Below are 14,181 nucleotides of genomic sequence, written 5' to 3'. Positions count from 1 at the left end.
TCCACATGCCATGCCACACACACGGACTCACACACACAGTGCATCACACACACACATCACAAACACTCATACATCACACACATCACACACACCACACATACACCACATCACACCACATGCACAGCATATCACACACACACACATCACATACCCACATAACACAAACATCACATACCACACACACACACATCACATACCCACATAACACACACGTACGGCATCACATATACAGTGCATCACATACGCTCATCACAAACACGCCTACATCACACACACACCACACACACGTACACATCACACACACCACATATGCACATGCACACCACATCACACACATACAGACACCACATGCACGCACACACACACACACACATGCACGCATGCAACAGGGACCCAGGCAGGACTGGACAGTCAAGAGCGGGAGATTTGCTTTGGCGCACTCCCTGGGTGATACGTGGGTTTTTGAAGCGCAGAGAGAAGTGAAAGTGCCCTCCGGAGGGACTCCTGCCTCCTGCCGCTGTCCTTAGATGAGGACGGGCAGTGCTGCACTGGACTGGTCAGGGCCTATCCCTGCCCGCCCCCGCCCCCGCCCCCGCCTCCCCCCAGCCAGAGCTGCCCCAACCCAGGAGAAAAGGGCAACGTACGGCCACCTGGGGCTGTGGGGTGAGTTCTGCCCGGCCCCCTCGCCACCTGCCCCAGCCCCGTTTTCCAGGCTCGTAAGCACCTGTGCAGGAGCAGATCAGGTGCATAAAGCGGGCATCTGGCTAAGCAGAGCACACGAGCTGCTCGCCGAGGGGGCAGACTTCCTGCCCTTCCCACCTCCCCACTGCCCACAGGCTCCCGGCGAGGACAGACGCAGGGTGTCCAAGGGCCACTGTGCAGGGACAGCCCCTGGTGGAGGGCCCACTCACGTAGCAGCTGCTGGAGAAGTAGTACACCATCCTGGAGGCGACGTTGTCCACCCAGGGCAGGATGTTCCCTCTGGCATGCGTGGCCATCTGCCCGTAGCACAGCAGGGTGGTGCTGCCCACCCACCTCCAGTGCGGGCTGGAGTCCAGCGGCTGCAGGCGGGCAGGAGCTCGCACCTGGGCTGGGGCTGACCCCATCCTCCTGCCCTCAGGGCAAACGGACCCACACACCACGCTCAGTGCCTCCTGCCTGGGTCCCCGCAGAGCCCCCTCCCCAGGCCCGAGGGATCCATGCTCCTCCAGCCTTGCTGCGCTAGTAGCCCTCCCAGGCTGCCCCAGCCCCTCCCAGTGCTCCCACTTGGTCTCTGTCTTCCCAGCCAGCTGCGGCCTCAGGACCCTTGCTGGGAAGACGGAGACGTGCCTGTCACCTGCCACGGTCAGGAGGGGAAACCGAGGCCCAGACCATACACATCAGGTCAAGGGCAGGCCCGGGACCAAGAGCCTGAGCCCGGATTCCCAGCCCCAACAAGGTTGTGGCGCAACCGGGGGTGGCACCAGGACGGGACTCCCCACCAGCACTGGGCCACGGCGGCCTTCACTGAACCTTCCTCCTGCCTGAGTCCCATACCTTAGCCCCTCAGAGAGGTGGGGGGCAGGGTTACACCCCCACTTTATGAGGGTCTCTAGGACACAAGGAGAGGGCCAGGCACACAGGACGCAGAGCTTCACCCTGCCTCCGCTTGCCCAGCGGTGCCCTCTCCCGGGAATGCGCCCCCGACCTGCGCGCTGCGGCCTCGCTACCTGGCTGTCGGGGCCTGTGAAGGTGGATCTCAGGAACCGGGTCCGGCCCAGGTGCTCCAGCACGGCCCACACCTCCTCCAGGTGCGAGGTGGACGTTAAGCCCACGGCCATCGCGATGCCCTGCCATGGGGGGACCGTGGGCTGGCAGTGGGCTGGGCCGTGCCCCGCATAGGCCGCGCGGGGCCCCGGGAGGGGACAGGGAGGACACAGCGCATGGCTGACTCCACCCAGGGCGTCCCGGCCGCTCGCTCATACGGCAGCTGGGTTTTAAACGCGAGGTGGCACGCGGTGCCAGTCTGCAGTGGGCGCGCGGGCTGTGGGAGCGGCGGGGACCCCCCCAGCTGCCAACCCACCTCTCGCTGGGCAGCGAACTGGTGGGACAGCTCCAGGAGGCTGGCCAGGTGCTTCTTCACCAGGTCCCCGCTGGCGGCTTCCCGGAGCATCAGGCCGTAGCAGCGGAAGAGGAAGGTCTGGGAGAACAGGGGGCTGAGATAGGGGACCCCTCCCCTAGACGGCGCGGGGTCCCCACCCCCTGCACCCACCGGCCCTCGGTCCACCATCAGGGGCTCGGGCTCCTGCCCAGTTCTGCTCCCCACAGGGGGCTCTGGCAGCACGCTCCCCCCCACCAACACACATGCACCGGCTCTCAGCCCCCTTTGCGTGTTTGTGGGGGTGGGGTGCATCCTCTGCCAGGTCCTGCTCGACCCCCCAAGCCCTGTCCCAGCGTGGCTGCGAGGGACCTCCTTGCTGCCCTTTGGTCTGCAGGTTCCCGGGGGTCAGGCCCTCAGAGTAGGCCCCCTGCCTGTGCTTCCTGGTGAGGTTAGTCCAGGGCCAGCCGGCCCCACCCAAGCATTCCCGAGTCTGCCGTGATCCCTGCCTGTGGCTGAGCCCAGTCCATCTCAGGGTCCTTCACAGAGCCCCCCATCCTGGCCGGCAGCAGATGCTCAGCTGATAGGGCTCCGTGATGAATCCTCAGAACCTGGTACGTGGCTGAAAACCCGGTGGGGACCAAGTATGGGGGCAGCCCAGGCAGGGAGCCCTCAAGTCTTTCTGGGGTGTTCTGTCCAGAGGCTCTGGGGTGGGGGAAGTGGCTTGGGTGGCCATGGGACCTGCCCTTGGCTACACCCGCGCGGGGATCTTAGAGCCGGACCCCAGCCGCCGTGGGGTTGGGGAGACTTCTGGGCAGCCCTGTGGGCCGGGCACTGACCTTCTCCAAAGGCAGTGTGGGGTCCAGGTTCACGGAGGCCAGAAGCTCACAGATGGAGGCGTTGGCAGCATTTGGTTCCAGCCTCTTCCCGAGGAGCTGGGGACAGAGCACAGGCCCAATCTTCCTGCCCCGACCCCCCCCAGACCAACAGCCGGCGAGTGTGCGGGCCACTCAGAGTCTCCTGCCAGGGCTGGGAGAGGCTGGAGACCCCAGGATCCTGCAAGCCCTGGGGCCCAGAGTCCCCTCGGGGCAGCAGAGAGCACAGCGGGCCACCCCCAAAGGGTAAAAGAAAGGCTGAGATGAAGCCCCACGAGCAGCTGGGCCCCCTTCTGAGAATGTGATTCTGGCCACATCCTCCTCTGATGGAGACTCTCAGCCACCCCCTACCCCCTCACCCCTGACCCAAAGATAAAGTCAGGACCTACCCTGCCCGTGTCTCCCAAGTACAGCCCTTCTGATGCTACTGCCACACTAGCCCCAGGGCCTTTGCACAGCTGCTCCTTCCTGCTGCTGCCACCCCTGCCCCATGCACCCTTCAGCTGTGGGGCCCCTTCCTTTTCACAGGCAGTCCTTGGAGAGCACCCATGGCTTCCAGGGCAAGGCAGGGGGTTCCTATGGCTCAGTGAGGAATGCAGGCCCACACTTGCTCAATCAGCAATCGGCTGTAGCTTTCGAGCACCAGATGGCCAGAGGCAGGCCAGGGGTCTGCAGGTGACTCCTCTGTGCTGGCAGGGAGGAACAGCTCCTACCCTGACTCTCTCCCAGAGCAGACTGTGGGGCTAGGGGCCCCAGGACTGCAGAGCCCCAGGGAGCCCCAGGCCTGCATGCTGAGGGACTACAGATGGCGATGGTGGCAGCAAGCACCTGGCAAAGGACAGAATGGCCTGCAGGGCCCCTGGTCCCCTTGTGGCCCCAGGCACAGAGACTCTCTCCACCATGGGAGCCACAGAGGGTGAGGGAGGGTGCTCCCGGCAGTGTTCACGGCCGCTCGGGAACCCTACCGTGCTGCTCTCCTGCAGAGCGTTGCAGATGGTCTCCAGGACCAGGCTTGTTTTGACCTCTGACATGGCCCTGACTTGGCTGACCAGCACATCCTCCTGGGGAGGGCGGTAACCCAGGGGCTCAGCCAGGGACACCATGCCCAGGTGGTCTGCAGCAAACAGAGAACAGAGAGGTAGTGCCAGGGCTGGCCACAGCTCCAGGGGCAGTCTCAGGCCCCCAAACCCCACAACACCTGCTCCTGCTGTGTCCTGAAATCACACCTGCAAGAAGCACTTCCTTCAAAATGCATCTGGGGGGAAAAGGTGTGCAAGAATGCTGGGAGGCTGAAAAGGCAGTGTATTCAGGGAAGACCTGCATTTCCTGGAGGCCAAGAAGGCTGATTCAGGAGGCACATTGTTGACTCAGGACAGGGTCAGCCCAGAGCGAGGCGGTTCCCAGATAGAGCTGGGAATCCACTTGGGGAGACCATACACGCCCCACAGCGAAGACACGACATGACAGACCAGAGAGAAACAAACAGGGATTGCTCAATGTGCCGAAGTAATCGCTCCCCACTTAGAACCAAAAACAAAGCTGGATCTCTACCCTACTCATTGCACCTGATAAATTGGTCTAGTGTAAACCCTAGGGCCCCTCAGAGCCAAAAAAATCCAGGGCCCTATTTCCTCTTTGAACTTTTCTCTTGAGTTTCCTCCTGATAACTTTTGAAATTTGAAATTCCCACCAAATGTTTTAAAAGTTCAAGTGCATATCATCCAGGCAAACCTTTGGTGAATAGGAGTAGTTTAATATTGCTGGTTAAGTAAAAACAGTTATGTCTTCTGATTTATCAGCATTGAGCACAATACAAGCATACAGATTTTATTTTACTTGGGTATGTTCTTCCTAAAATGTGCACAGGTTTACTGATCCAACAAGCTAGCATGATATCAGCTAGATGTTTGAAATGATGACAAGTGTAAATTAGTGTTTAACCCAATTGAGTTTTTATTCTGACAAATTTTATTTCGGGTATTATTGCTTGGTAGTATATCAGCTTGAAGACAATTTCCAAGATCTTTTGGGAAACTTAAGTTTGCAAGGTCTGCAGGGTGCATTTTTGTTAAGGAAAAAGAGAGTAGCTTTGTCCTGAAGTAAACTGAATTGGTCTTGCAGAATGAGGAACAGGGAAGGGTAAGATAAAACCTGATGAATATGGAAAATTGTAGAAGGTTTGTGGAAATGAATTTTATTTGTTTCAGACAACACGGGCTAAGATTTGGTAGGTTTATTTATAGGATGTTTTGAAGAGCTTTTGCATTAAACAACGTTTTCATGCTGAACTAGAATTTGCTTTTCTCTCCGTTAATATGAAGACATGTCCCTTGGATTATTGGTCTGCTTTTATTAAGAGGCTGTAAAAGGTTTTACTTACCCATCTGAGTAATTTGCCTACAAGGCAAAGATTCTGTTTCTTCTCAGAATAATATTCTGTACTTTATACTGGCCTTACTGCCCTACATTGAGAATAAGTCTTCTCATTTTTAAAAGAGCTAAGTTTTTACTTCCTTTTTTTTCCACCTCCTATTTTACTTTTAAAATCTTGTTTACTTTGGTTAAGTAGGTAACAAGCTATTGTTGATCAGCGACCTATGCTCCCATAATTATCTAAGTATTCAAATCTCCTGTCAGCTTTTGACATTTTTCTTTCTCCAAATCAAATCTTAAGTGATATCTTTTTTTAATTTCAAACTGTCTTTGGGATTTTACAGAGAGCTCCTGAGACACCAGAAAGGATTTGTGCTTTCCTCTTATAAACAGAGAAGTGCTAGAAATAGTTAGGTTTATTTGATATGTTATGAGAGGTGTGGGACGTATTGTCAAATTAGAAGGAATTTTCTGACCTTCTGTTGCTTGAATTTGTATTGGCAAAATGTTACTAATATAAATAATTAGGAAATTATGTAGAATTTCTAGCAATCTGTCAGTGTCCTCACTGTCTATGACAGGTCCTCATGTTGATCTGGCAGATGCCCACAACATTAGCGCGTTAGCGATCATAATTTCAGTTATTCTTAAAAAGTTGCACATGCCATAGAAACAGGAAAGTTTCTTGTTATTCATGTACTCAGTTGCTTCCCTGAAAGAGCTTGCAGTCAGCTACAGCTCAGATCTCCGTCTTAGGTGAAAAGGGACTGCAAATGAGAAGCCAAGCAGATCTATGAAGCATGCTCCACCTGCCAGTTACATAAGCCAGGTCAACCTGTAAAGGTGGGATGCGGTCAAATGCCTTGGCCCACAGGGCCTTTTGGACATCTGCAAATGAACTTTATAAATCTACTCCCTTCTATAGGAGGCGAATATGTCCTTGGTGTTATGTCTATTTTCTGGCTGGATAATGACTTTCCCTTGTTCCAAGGCTGCTGCTCTGACAGTAACTAAAAAAAAAAAACTTTTAGACTTTGTTTTCCCTACCTGGGGAAGTCCTGTTATTCTCTCGAGTGATGGAGGCTCCCAATCTATTGGAAGTGTAATCAAGGAACTTGGCAAGATCTCACCTATCAGACAAAAGCTTCACTGCCCCTACCATCCTCAGTTATCAGGAAAGGTAGAAAGGATAAATGACTTCTTGAAACTTACGTTAACTGAGTTTCCTGAATCTCTCTCTCTACTGGCCAGGCTTCTCAGCCTCGATGGCCCTAAGGTCTAAGCGTCGTGAAAACACTGGCTAACCACTGGTTCATGAAGGGAAGAGCCCTGAGGCCTGTTATTTAACCTACAACACTGGACTCCAAATTATTACAGTGTGAAGGTGATATTGAAAGGGACTAACCACACATGCCCAGTTCACCAATCCCAGACCCAGCCTGCCTTTCCCGAGAAAGGGAAAGGGACTCTACTTGGCCTTCAGATGGAGAACTGATGTAATGGAAGAGGCGTCCACGAAAGATGCTTGGGACCCCAGAGGTAAGGGACCTTACCAAGTCTTACTGACCACCACTGCATCAGTAAAACTACAGGGAATTGGCCCCTGGGTCCACATGTCACAACTAAAACATGCTAAAATTGATTCGTGGCTTCCAGAAGCAGATGGCATCTGATGCAGACAGTTTTCGCCCAAGGTGGCCGAACAAGTACATGGCACCCAAGATCATGGCTCAGGACCCACCTGAATTTCTTCTTCTTATTCCCCATTTCTTCCTTTTCACTGTCAGTCTAGACATTCTCCCACTCTTCATATGCCTCTTACAATGCCCCATCTCCAACCCCAACAGTACCCTACCTTCACCATGATTTTATGCCCTCTTCTCTCTACCCTATCCTGCCCTAGGTACTCCTACCTTGAACAGAGTTTCTTCATCTTTCCAGCACACCATATAGTAGACGAAACCCAACAGAGTAGGGTTTCCATTCCATCAAAACAAGAGCCTACTGCAGGATCCAGACTCCCTCTAAAGAGACACCATTTTTCTCCAGCCACCCAAGGTTTTAATCTTCCTTTGGGCTTACCCTCAATTAGCTCTCCAAGCCACTATCCCATTCCTTAGAGTCTTTATTAAATCTTTACTAAGCCCTTCAATGGCATTGGCTGGTATGTGGACACAAGGTACCCAAAGGACTACCCGTCGACTGGATGTTTCTTATTATACAATTGATGCTGACCCTGATGGCTGTTTAGGAGAAGCTTCCAGAAGGGATCATTAGAAACCCAGGGCTCTCAGGACCTCTTCCCATACTACAGAATCCCACGAAGAGACTATTGCGAAACCAGAGACAGCTCTAAATGGATCGTGGAACACCTCATTAACCCAAGCTAAACTCACCAAAAATGATGAGTTTGTTCTGGGTGTTCTGGGAGCACAAAGAAGAGGCTGACCTAGATTCTCCCTCGAAGGAATTCTAAAACCTTTCATACCTGGGATCTAGTAGGTCCTCAGTAAGTTTTATCAAAACAATGAGTGAGCAAATGAATGAATGAACAAGGGAAAGAATGAACAATCAATCAAATGAGTGAGCACATAAGTGAATGGGTTCGTGAATGAATGAGTGAGTGAATGATGCCAGCTGGCCAGCGCCACCACTGAGGGCCCCTAACCAGATGGGGGTTATGGGGCCCAGAAGAATCAGATGCACGCAAGTGTCACACATACACATACCTCCTTGGCAAGACAATATATCTAATGCCAGTTGATTGTATAGGGTTGTTGTGCAAAGTTCTGACACCCCGACAGCTAGTGAGTTGATGGCCTCCTGGGTGGGAGACAGGTTCTTCTAATCCTATCTTCAGTCTCATAGTATAATTTGTCATCTTCCAACACGGGAGACAACTGCCCCAGTGGCAAAGGAGTGACACCGAGAACACAATGCCCCATGAGTCTAGCCTGGGCTGATGGGTTTTCCACGACCCATCTGGAGCTGTCTCTAATCTGACTGTCGTCTCTTCATGGGTGGTCTTAAGGAGCCCTGAACCACACCTGCAGCCAAGACACGGTCCATCTTCTCTCCAACCTCCACAGCTGAAACTTAAAATGTGATTCTGCAGCCCGGTCCAACTCAACCCATCTGGTTAGGGGGCCTCAGTGGTGGCACTGGCCAGCTGGCATCATTCACTCACTCATTCATTCACGAACCCATTCACTTATGTGCTCACTCATTTGATTGATTGTTCATTCTTTCCCTTGTTCATTCATTCATTTGCTCACTCATTGTTTTGATACAACTTGTTGAGGACCTACTAGATCCCAGGTATGAAAGGTTTTAGAATTCCTTCGAGGGAGAATCTAGGTCAGCCTCCTCTTTGTGCTCCCAGAACACCTAGAACAAGGCTCCCACCGAGTGTTTTGCACATGGTGTCCGAATGATGAGACTGACTCCACACCCACCTGTCCCTCCCCAGGGATGGAGGATCCAAGGCCTTCAAGGATGGGGACAGAGCGTGTGCAGGTGAGTGATCTGCTGCAGCCTCTGCTCCCCACACAGCCACCTGCCCTCTTTGGGGTTCCTTTGGCCTCACTTTCAGCTGCTCTGCAGTGAGCCAGAGGTGCTGCCAAGGAGGGTCGAGTGAGACGAGGGGCAGACATGGGTACTGAAGAGGAGGGCGAGGAGGGCATACAGCCGGGGTCTCTGAAGAAAACCTTGCCCCTTTGTCAGGTTTGTATGGCTCTGGTCCATGGTGGTTCCCTGAAGCCCTTCTAGATGTTTCTGTCTGCCTGCTCCCCTAAACGAGTGTCAGGAGGCCAGAAGAGAGGGCCATGGAATCCCAGAAGGTGTGAATGCGTGTGAATGGCAGACCTGCCGGCTGCACACACTGCAGGGGCAGCGCACACGGGCGGCACCCTCCCACACCTGTGGGGTGTGCATCCGTGACCCCACACTCTTTCCTACTGACCCAGAGGAGCCCACCCTCTGGACCCCGTGGTAACACCCTACAGTGGTAGATGCTTTCCATTGCTGGCTGACCAAGATAACTCCAAAACTTATAAAATAAAATACCTCGCTCAATGAATGGTGATCCACGCTTTCTATTGGGAATGAGGAGGCAAAGGCTCTGCCAAAGGGACTGGCAGGAGCCCTGAGGGACACCAAGGCACTGTGGCCAGGGCACAGCCACCCAAACATGGGCTCTGACTGCCATTCCAGGGCCCCCTTCCCTCACCCTCCCTGCAGAAGCCTTGCCTGGAGGAGGGTCCCCGTGGGTCTCACTGCCAGGGGTGGGTAGTGCAGCCCCTTGCCCCCGCCCGAGCCCAACCCTGGTCCCTGCACCTCTCCTTACCATTCACCAGCTCTTGCTCTTCAGTGGGAGGCAAGCAACTGTCTCTCTGGTGGAAGCCATCGCTGGGTGCAGCTACCAAGGGTAGCTGGGATTCTGGAAGGGCCAGGTCTTGTGGTGGGGGTGGAGGGCAGTGTCCAATGCAAAAGACTCACTAGAACCTGCCAGAAAGAAAGGCCAGACCTTACCAGGACCCCCCTTCACACTATAGTTGGTGCCCCCTATCCTTTCCCTACCACCCAGAGTTGGCGCCTCTGACCTACCAGGGCCCCCCCCGCCACCCGCCTGTGGCTGCAGCCCGGAAAGGTCTGTATGGAACCTAGGGGAGGAGGGACAGAGGAGGGTCATGAACTCGGTGCTTTCCCTGTCCCTGTGGCAGGGACAGTAACCTGCATCTACCTAAGCCGTACCTTGTCACAATTTCCAAGAAGCTTAGCAGGTGTCCCAGGGAGCAGCTGACAGCGGCTCAGCAGGCACAGGCAGCCTGACCGCGTTTATGCAGCTCACCCGAGTCACAGGGGAGGTGGGGTAGAGCTGCCTGCCTCTCCACCCATCTCCCCTCCTGCATCCTGTGCCCCTGGGTGCTGTTGGGGACCACAGGGGATGGCCCACGAGCCTGGAGGCCTCACCCGCTTTGCTCTCTGACTTCTCCCAGGTGCACGGTGATCCCACAGCTTTCCCACCACCCCGTCCTGTGTCCTGAACCTTCTTCCCCTTTGACCCGCTCTCAGTGCCTCCACACCTAAAAGGACCCCCTGGCTACCTGGAGAGGGTTCTCAGGCATCTCACCGGCCCAAGGGATGGCCACAGACTTCCACTCAGGTTTTCAAGCTCCCCACCCAGCCAGTGGAGGTCCTGGGATCCCTCTCACCTTCCCATCTACTCTCCATTGCAGCAGCTCTGGCCAACTCTAATGCCTATCTTTCCAGAAAGCTGCCCCTGCTTGCAATCACTGCAGCCTTGCCTCTACTGGTGAGCCCCACGAGGGCCTCACTGCACCTTCTGCTGGTGATTCTCTCTCTCAATCTGTCCTCCTCTCTGTCCCAGGACTGACCTGTGCAAAAGTGCTGACCTGAATGGGCCATTCCATGGTTTTCTGACCCCCTGCGCCACCCTGGCCCCTCTCTCTTCCCTCCACCTCTTCCTGGCATCAGGGCCCCCACACCCGCTTCCCCAGGCTGCTTTCTACAGATCTTCTCCACCACCCCTTGGGATTGTCCTCATTAGAACCTCCATCTCCAGACCAACTTCCCTGCATGGCCCCCCGTGACGTTCATTCACTACTTAGACATCAGGTCTGCTTAAGTATGTTCCCTCCTGGACTGAAAGCTCCATGGGGCAGGGCTGGATCTGCCCTGGTCCTCTTTGCACCCCTCAGACATGGTAGAAGACCTGACATGGTGGGTGCTCATTGTGTGCAGGTTGAATGAATGAATGCAAATGAATGTATGAGTGTACACAAGAGTGATTGCAAGAATAAGTGTATGGGTGAGTGAGTGAATGAATGCAGGAGTAAACATGAATGAATGAATGTGAGGGTGAACATGAGTAAATGAATGTGTGGATGAGTGAACATGTGAGTGGATGAATGCGTGAGTGCAAGTGTGAGTGAGTGAGTGAATGAGTGAGTAAGTACAACTATGAATGGGTGAGTGAATGGGTGTGTGCAAGTGTGAATAGGTGAGTGAATGAATGGATGGGTTAATAAATGAATGAGTGAGTGAATGGGTGAATGAATGAGTGAGTGGGTGATGAATGAGTGAGTGGGTAAGCGAATGGGTGAATGGGTGAGTGAATCAGTGACTAGGTGAGTGAATGGGTATGAGAAAGGGTGAATGAATGAGTGAGTGTAAGTGAGAGAATGGGTGTGTGAATAGGTGAGTGAATGAACCAATGGAAGCATTCTGCATCCCCGATGGGCGGAGCGTGAGGCATCCTCCTAACCCTGACAACCCACCCTGCCCTTCCCCTGCCCCTGCATGGGATGTCCCTAGCCTGGCCATGGTGTCCCCCATGCCAGCCCTACCCCATCCCCGCATCTTTGCTCCCCTCGCCACCCCTCCCACCCCCAGCAGCAAGGGACCATTCCCTGGAGCCACACCCTGAGGACAACCCGTCATTCCACACTGGGTTTCAGCATCGGCCCCTTCCGCCAACTTTTCCTGGGCCGTCCCTCTCTCTGACACCCCAGTACCCCCTCTGTCCTGCGCTGTAGCTCCCAGCTCCCTTCCAACCGCCTGCAAGATCCTTAAAGACCCGCCCACCTTCACGTGGACAGGAAGGTGGGGAGGAAGGAGGAAGGGAGGGCAGAGGGGGAGAGGGGACGCATTCAGGTGAGCGTGCTAATGAGGATGAGCTGGGAGGAGGCTCTCGAGTCCAGTGGGAAGAGTGGCGCGTGTAGGGCACTGTCCCTGGGACTTCCGAGGCTGCAGACGCAGACTGGGCACTGGTTCCAGCAGAACCCCTCCTGAGGGACAGTGGCTATCGGCCTCCACCTGGGGCTGTTGAGATGGTGGGAGGAGACGGGTATTCTGGTTCTCAAAATTCTTTTCATTCTCCAACCATTCCACTCCCAGCCTGGAGTGGGGACAAGGAGTGACAGTGGGAATCCAGGGTGGCTTCCTGGAGGAGGCAAGGTGAGACCCAGGAAATCTGGTCAGAGGACAGCTGGCCCAAGATAACTGAGTACCAAGAATAACTGGCCGGTTCGCCTCTGGGGGAGAAGGTGGGGATCGGCTGGGAAAGCTTCAGGAGTGGGGAGGCCCAGGAAGCCCCCAGCTACAGTTTTCCCTCCTGCTGCCACATGACTCCGGGTCCTGAACATGCCTGCTGTCTGTTCCCTGCTCTTCCTCTCGCTCTGAGACCACTAGCCCCTGGCTGACCCACCACCGGTCCCCATGCAGCGAGACGGCCCCTCTCTGCCGCATCCCACCGCACTTGAGAGAAGGGAACAGCCAACCTGCAGCCCATCCCCTGGGGACTCCTCTGCCCTGTGTCCGGCCAGGCCATGCCAAGACCCCTGCTCCCTGTGGCCCAGCCACTGGGCTTTCTTTCGGTCTCTGGGCAGCTCCTGGTGCCCCTGCCCTGAGCCTCTGCCATGCCTGCCACCCAGAACGCTCCTTCACCCGCTGCCCAGCCCAGACCCCGTCCACTCTCACTCCAAACCCCCCTCGGGGTGGGGCTTCCCATCCTGGCCCTCAGCCAAGGCTCCTTTCTGCCCGCCTATGGGATGGCTCCGTGGCAGGGGCCAGGCCATGCATCCGCAGCCCCCTGGAGCCCCCATGGGTGAGGATGGATGCGATGCACGCAGAGACAGCCCTGAAGGGAAAGGCCGAGACATGAAAAAGTCTCTCTCCCTGGGGACGGCTTAAAAGGTGGTAAACATAACAGCCAGGACCCAGCAGCACAGAGGAGGTGCCAGCAAGCCCTGTGGGCAGCGCGAAGCCCCCACGGTCTCGGGGCCAGGTGGGGACAGCTGCCCAAGAGCCCGAGTCCATGTCTAGGGACATAATCGGTGGGAAAATTACAAATGCATGACACCTTCGTTACTGAAGGATGCTCCCCAACAGCGTGGAAATAGCCGTTTATGTTCAGAAAGAGGAGGGGTGGGCAGGGTTCGAGAGCCATGTTTTGGAGGTGATTTATTCTAAATGTGGGACGCTGCCCGGGGCCGGGGCTGGGGGTGGAAAGGCCTGTGACTCGGTTGTACCATGAGGGGTCATCTCTGGCCGTTGGGATTCTGGGTGATGTTTTTTCTGTATTTTCAAAAATTTACACGTGAAGCTTTTCAAAAAGGAGAAAATATATGTAAGTCAGTAAACATTACCTTCAATCCTGAGGGGGAACCGGGACAGCTGCGGGGAGCCCCGAGAGGTGAGAGCTGGCACCAGGAACCCCTGGTCAGTGGCGAGGTCACTGAGGAGGCAGTGACCTCTGCCTGAGGAGAAGGACGGGGCCCGGCTGTCACCCTGCAGGGCCTGGGGTGGGGACCTGCATGCGGGTGGGGCGTGGGGGGGGGGGCCGTCAGCAGAGATTTTGAGGGGATTTCTGCATTCACAGGGTAGGGAGCAGACCCAGGCTGGCATAGCCTCGGGGGCTCCTTCTCACCTGAGCTGGGGAGGCCCTGCCCCAGAGCCCAGGACGCTGTCCAGCCCTGTAAGGCATCTTAAAGGTCGTTGGGAGGCCAGGCAAGGCCAGGGACTATGGGAGGCTCCGAGGAGAACGTAAAACAGGGGCAGGCTGGACTGACCCACGAGGCCCACGCCAAATCCCCAGGGTCCCAGCAACCTGGGGTGGGGGTGAGGGGTGGGCCGAGCACCAGAGGAGACCCAAGGGCAGTTGGGAAAAGCAGCCTTGTAAGGGGCAGCTTGTGGGAATGTGCCCCGAGAACCCTGTCTACCAACAGCTGCTGTGAAGCTTTGTGCAGGGATTTTGGGGGTTCAGGCCAGGGCAGGGATTTGAAACGGAACTGGGCGCCACCATCCCCACCCAGAACTGCTCTGCATCTGACGTGG

At 55.3% G+C, this 14,181-nt stretch overlaps 1 protein-coding gene across 5 annotated transcripts in view; it reads right to left on the bottom strand.

The window, feature by feature from the left end:
• Positions 1-13,581, bottom strand: part of LOC143688564 (maestro heat-like repeat family member 5) — a 53,035-nt gene extending 39,454 nt beyond the window's left edge. For 3 of the 5 annotated variants that reach the window (XR_013178129.1, XM_077166643.1, XM_077166646.1), the window contains exons 1-7: positions 13,494-13,581; positions 9,671-9,828; positions 3,918-4,066; positions 2,917-3,012; positions 2,063-2,179; positions 1,710-1,829; positions 912-1,061 (exon numbers count right to left, since the gene is read on the bottom strand). Coding sequence is in view for 4 of the 5 variants with exons in the window: in XM_077166643.1 (XP_077022758.1) it covers positions 912-1,061; positions 1,710-1,829; positions 2,063-2,179; positions 2,917-3,012; positions 3,918-4,055 (621 nt within the window). In the remaining variant the exon portion in view is untranslated. Of the gene's footprint in view, positions 1-911; positions 1,062-1,709; positions 1,830-2,062; positions 2,180-2,916; positions 3,013-3,917; positions 4,067-9,670; positions 9,829-10,077; positions 10,772-13,493 lie in introns of those variants that run through there. The other 2 variants (XM_077166644.1, XM_077166645.1) reach the window with 2 other exon arrangements.
• Positions 13,582-14,181: the final 600 nt, after the last annotated feature.

The sequence above is a fragment of the Tamandua tetradactyla genome, chromosome 6, assembly GCF_023851605.1.
Source record: "Tamandua tetradactyla isolate mTamTet1 chromosome 6, mTamTet1.pri, whole genome shotgun sequence".
In the NCBI taxonomy this organism is placed as follows: Eukaryota; Metazoa; Chordata; class Mammalia; order Pilosa; family Myrmecophagidae; genus Tamandua; species Tamandua tetradactyla.
The sequence above is the reverse complement of the archived record's forward strand: the minus strand, read 5'-3'. Positions and strand labels throughout refer to the sequence as shown.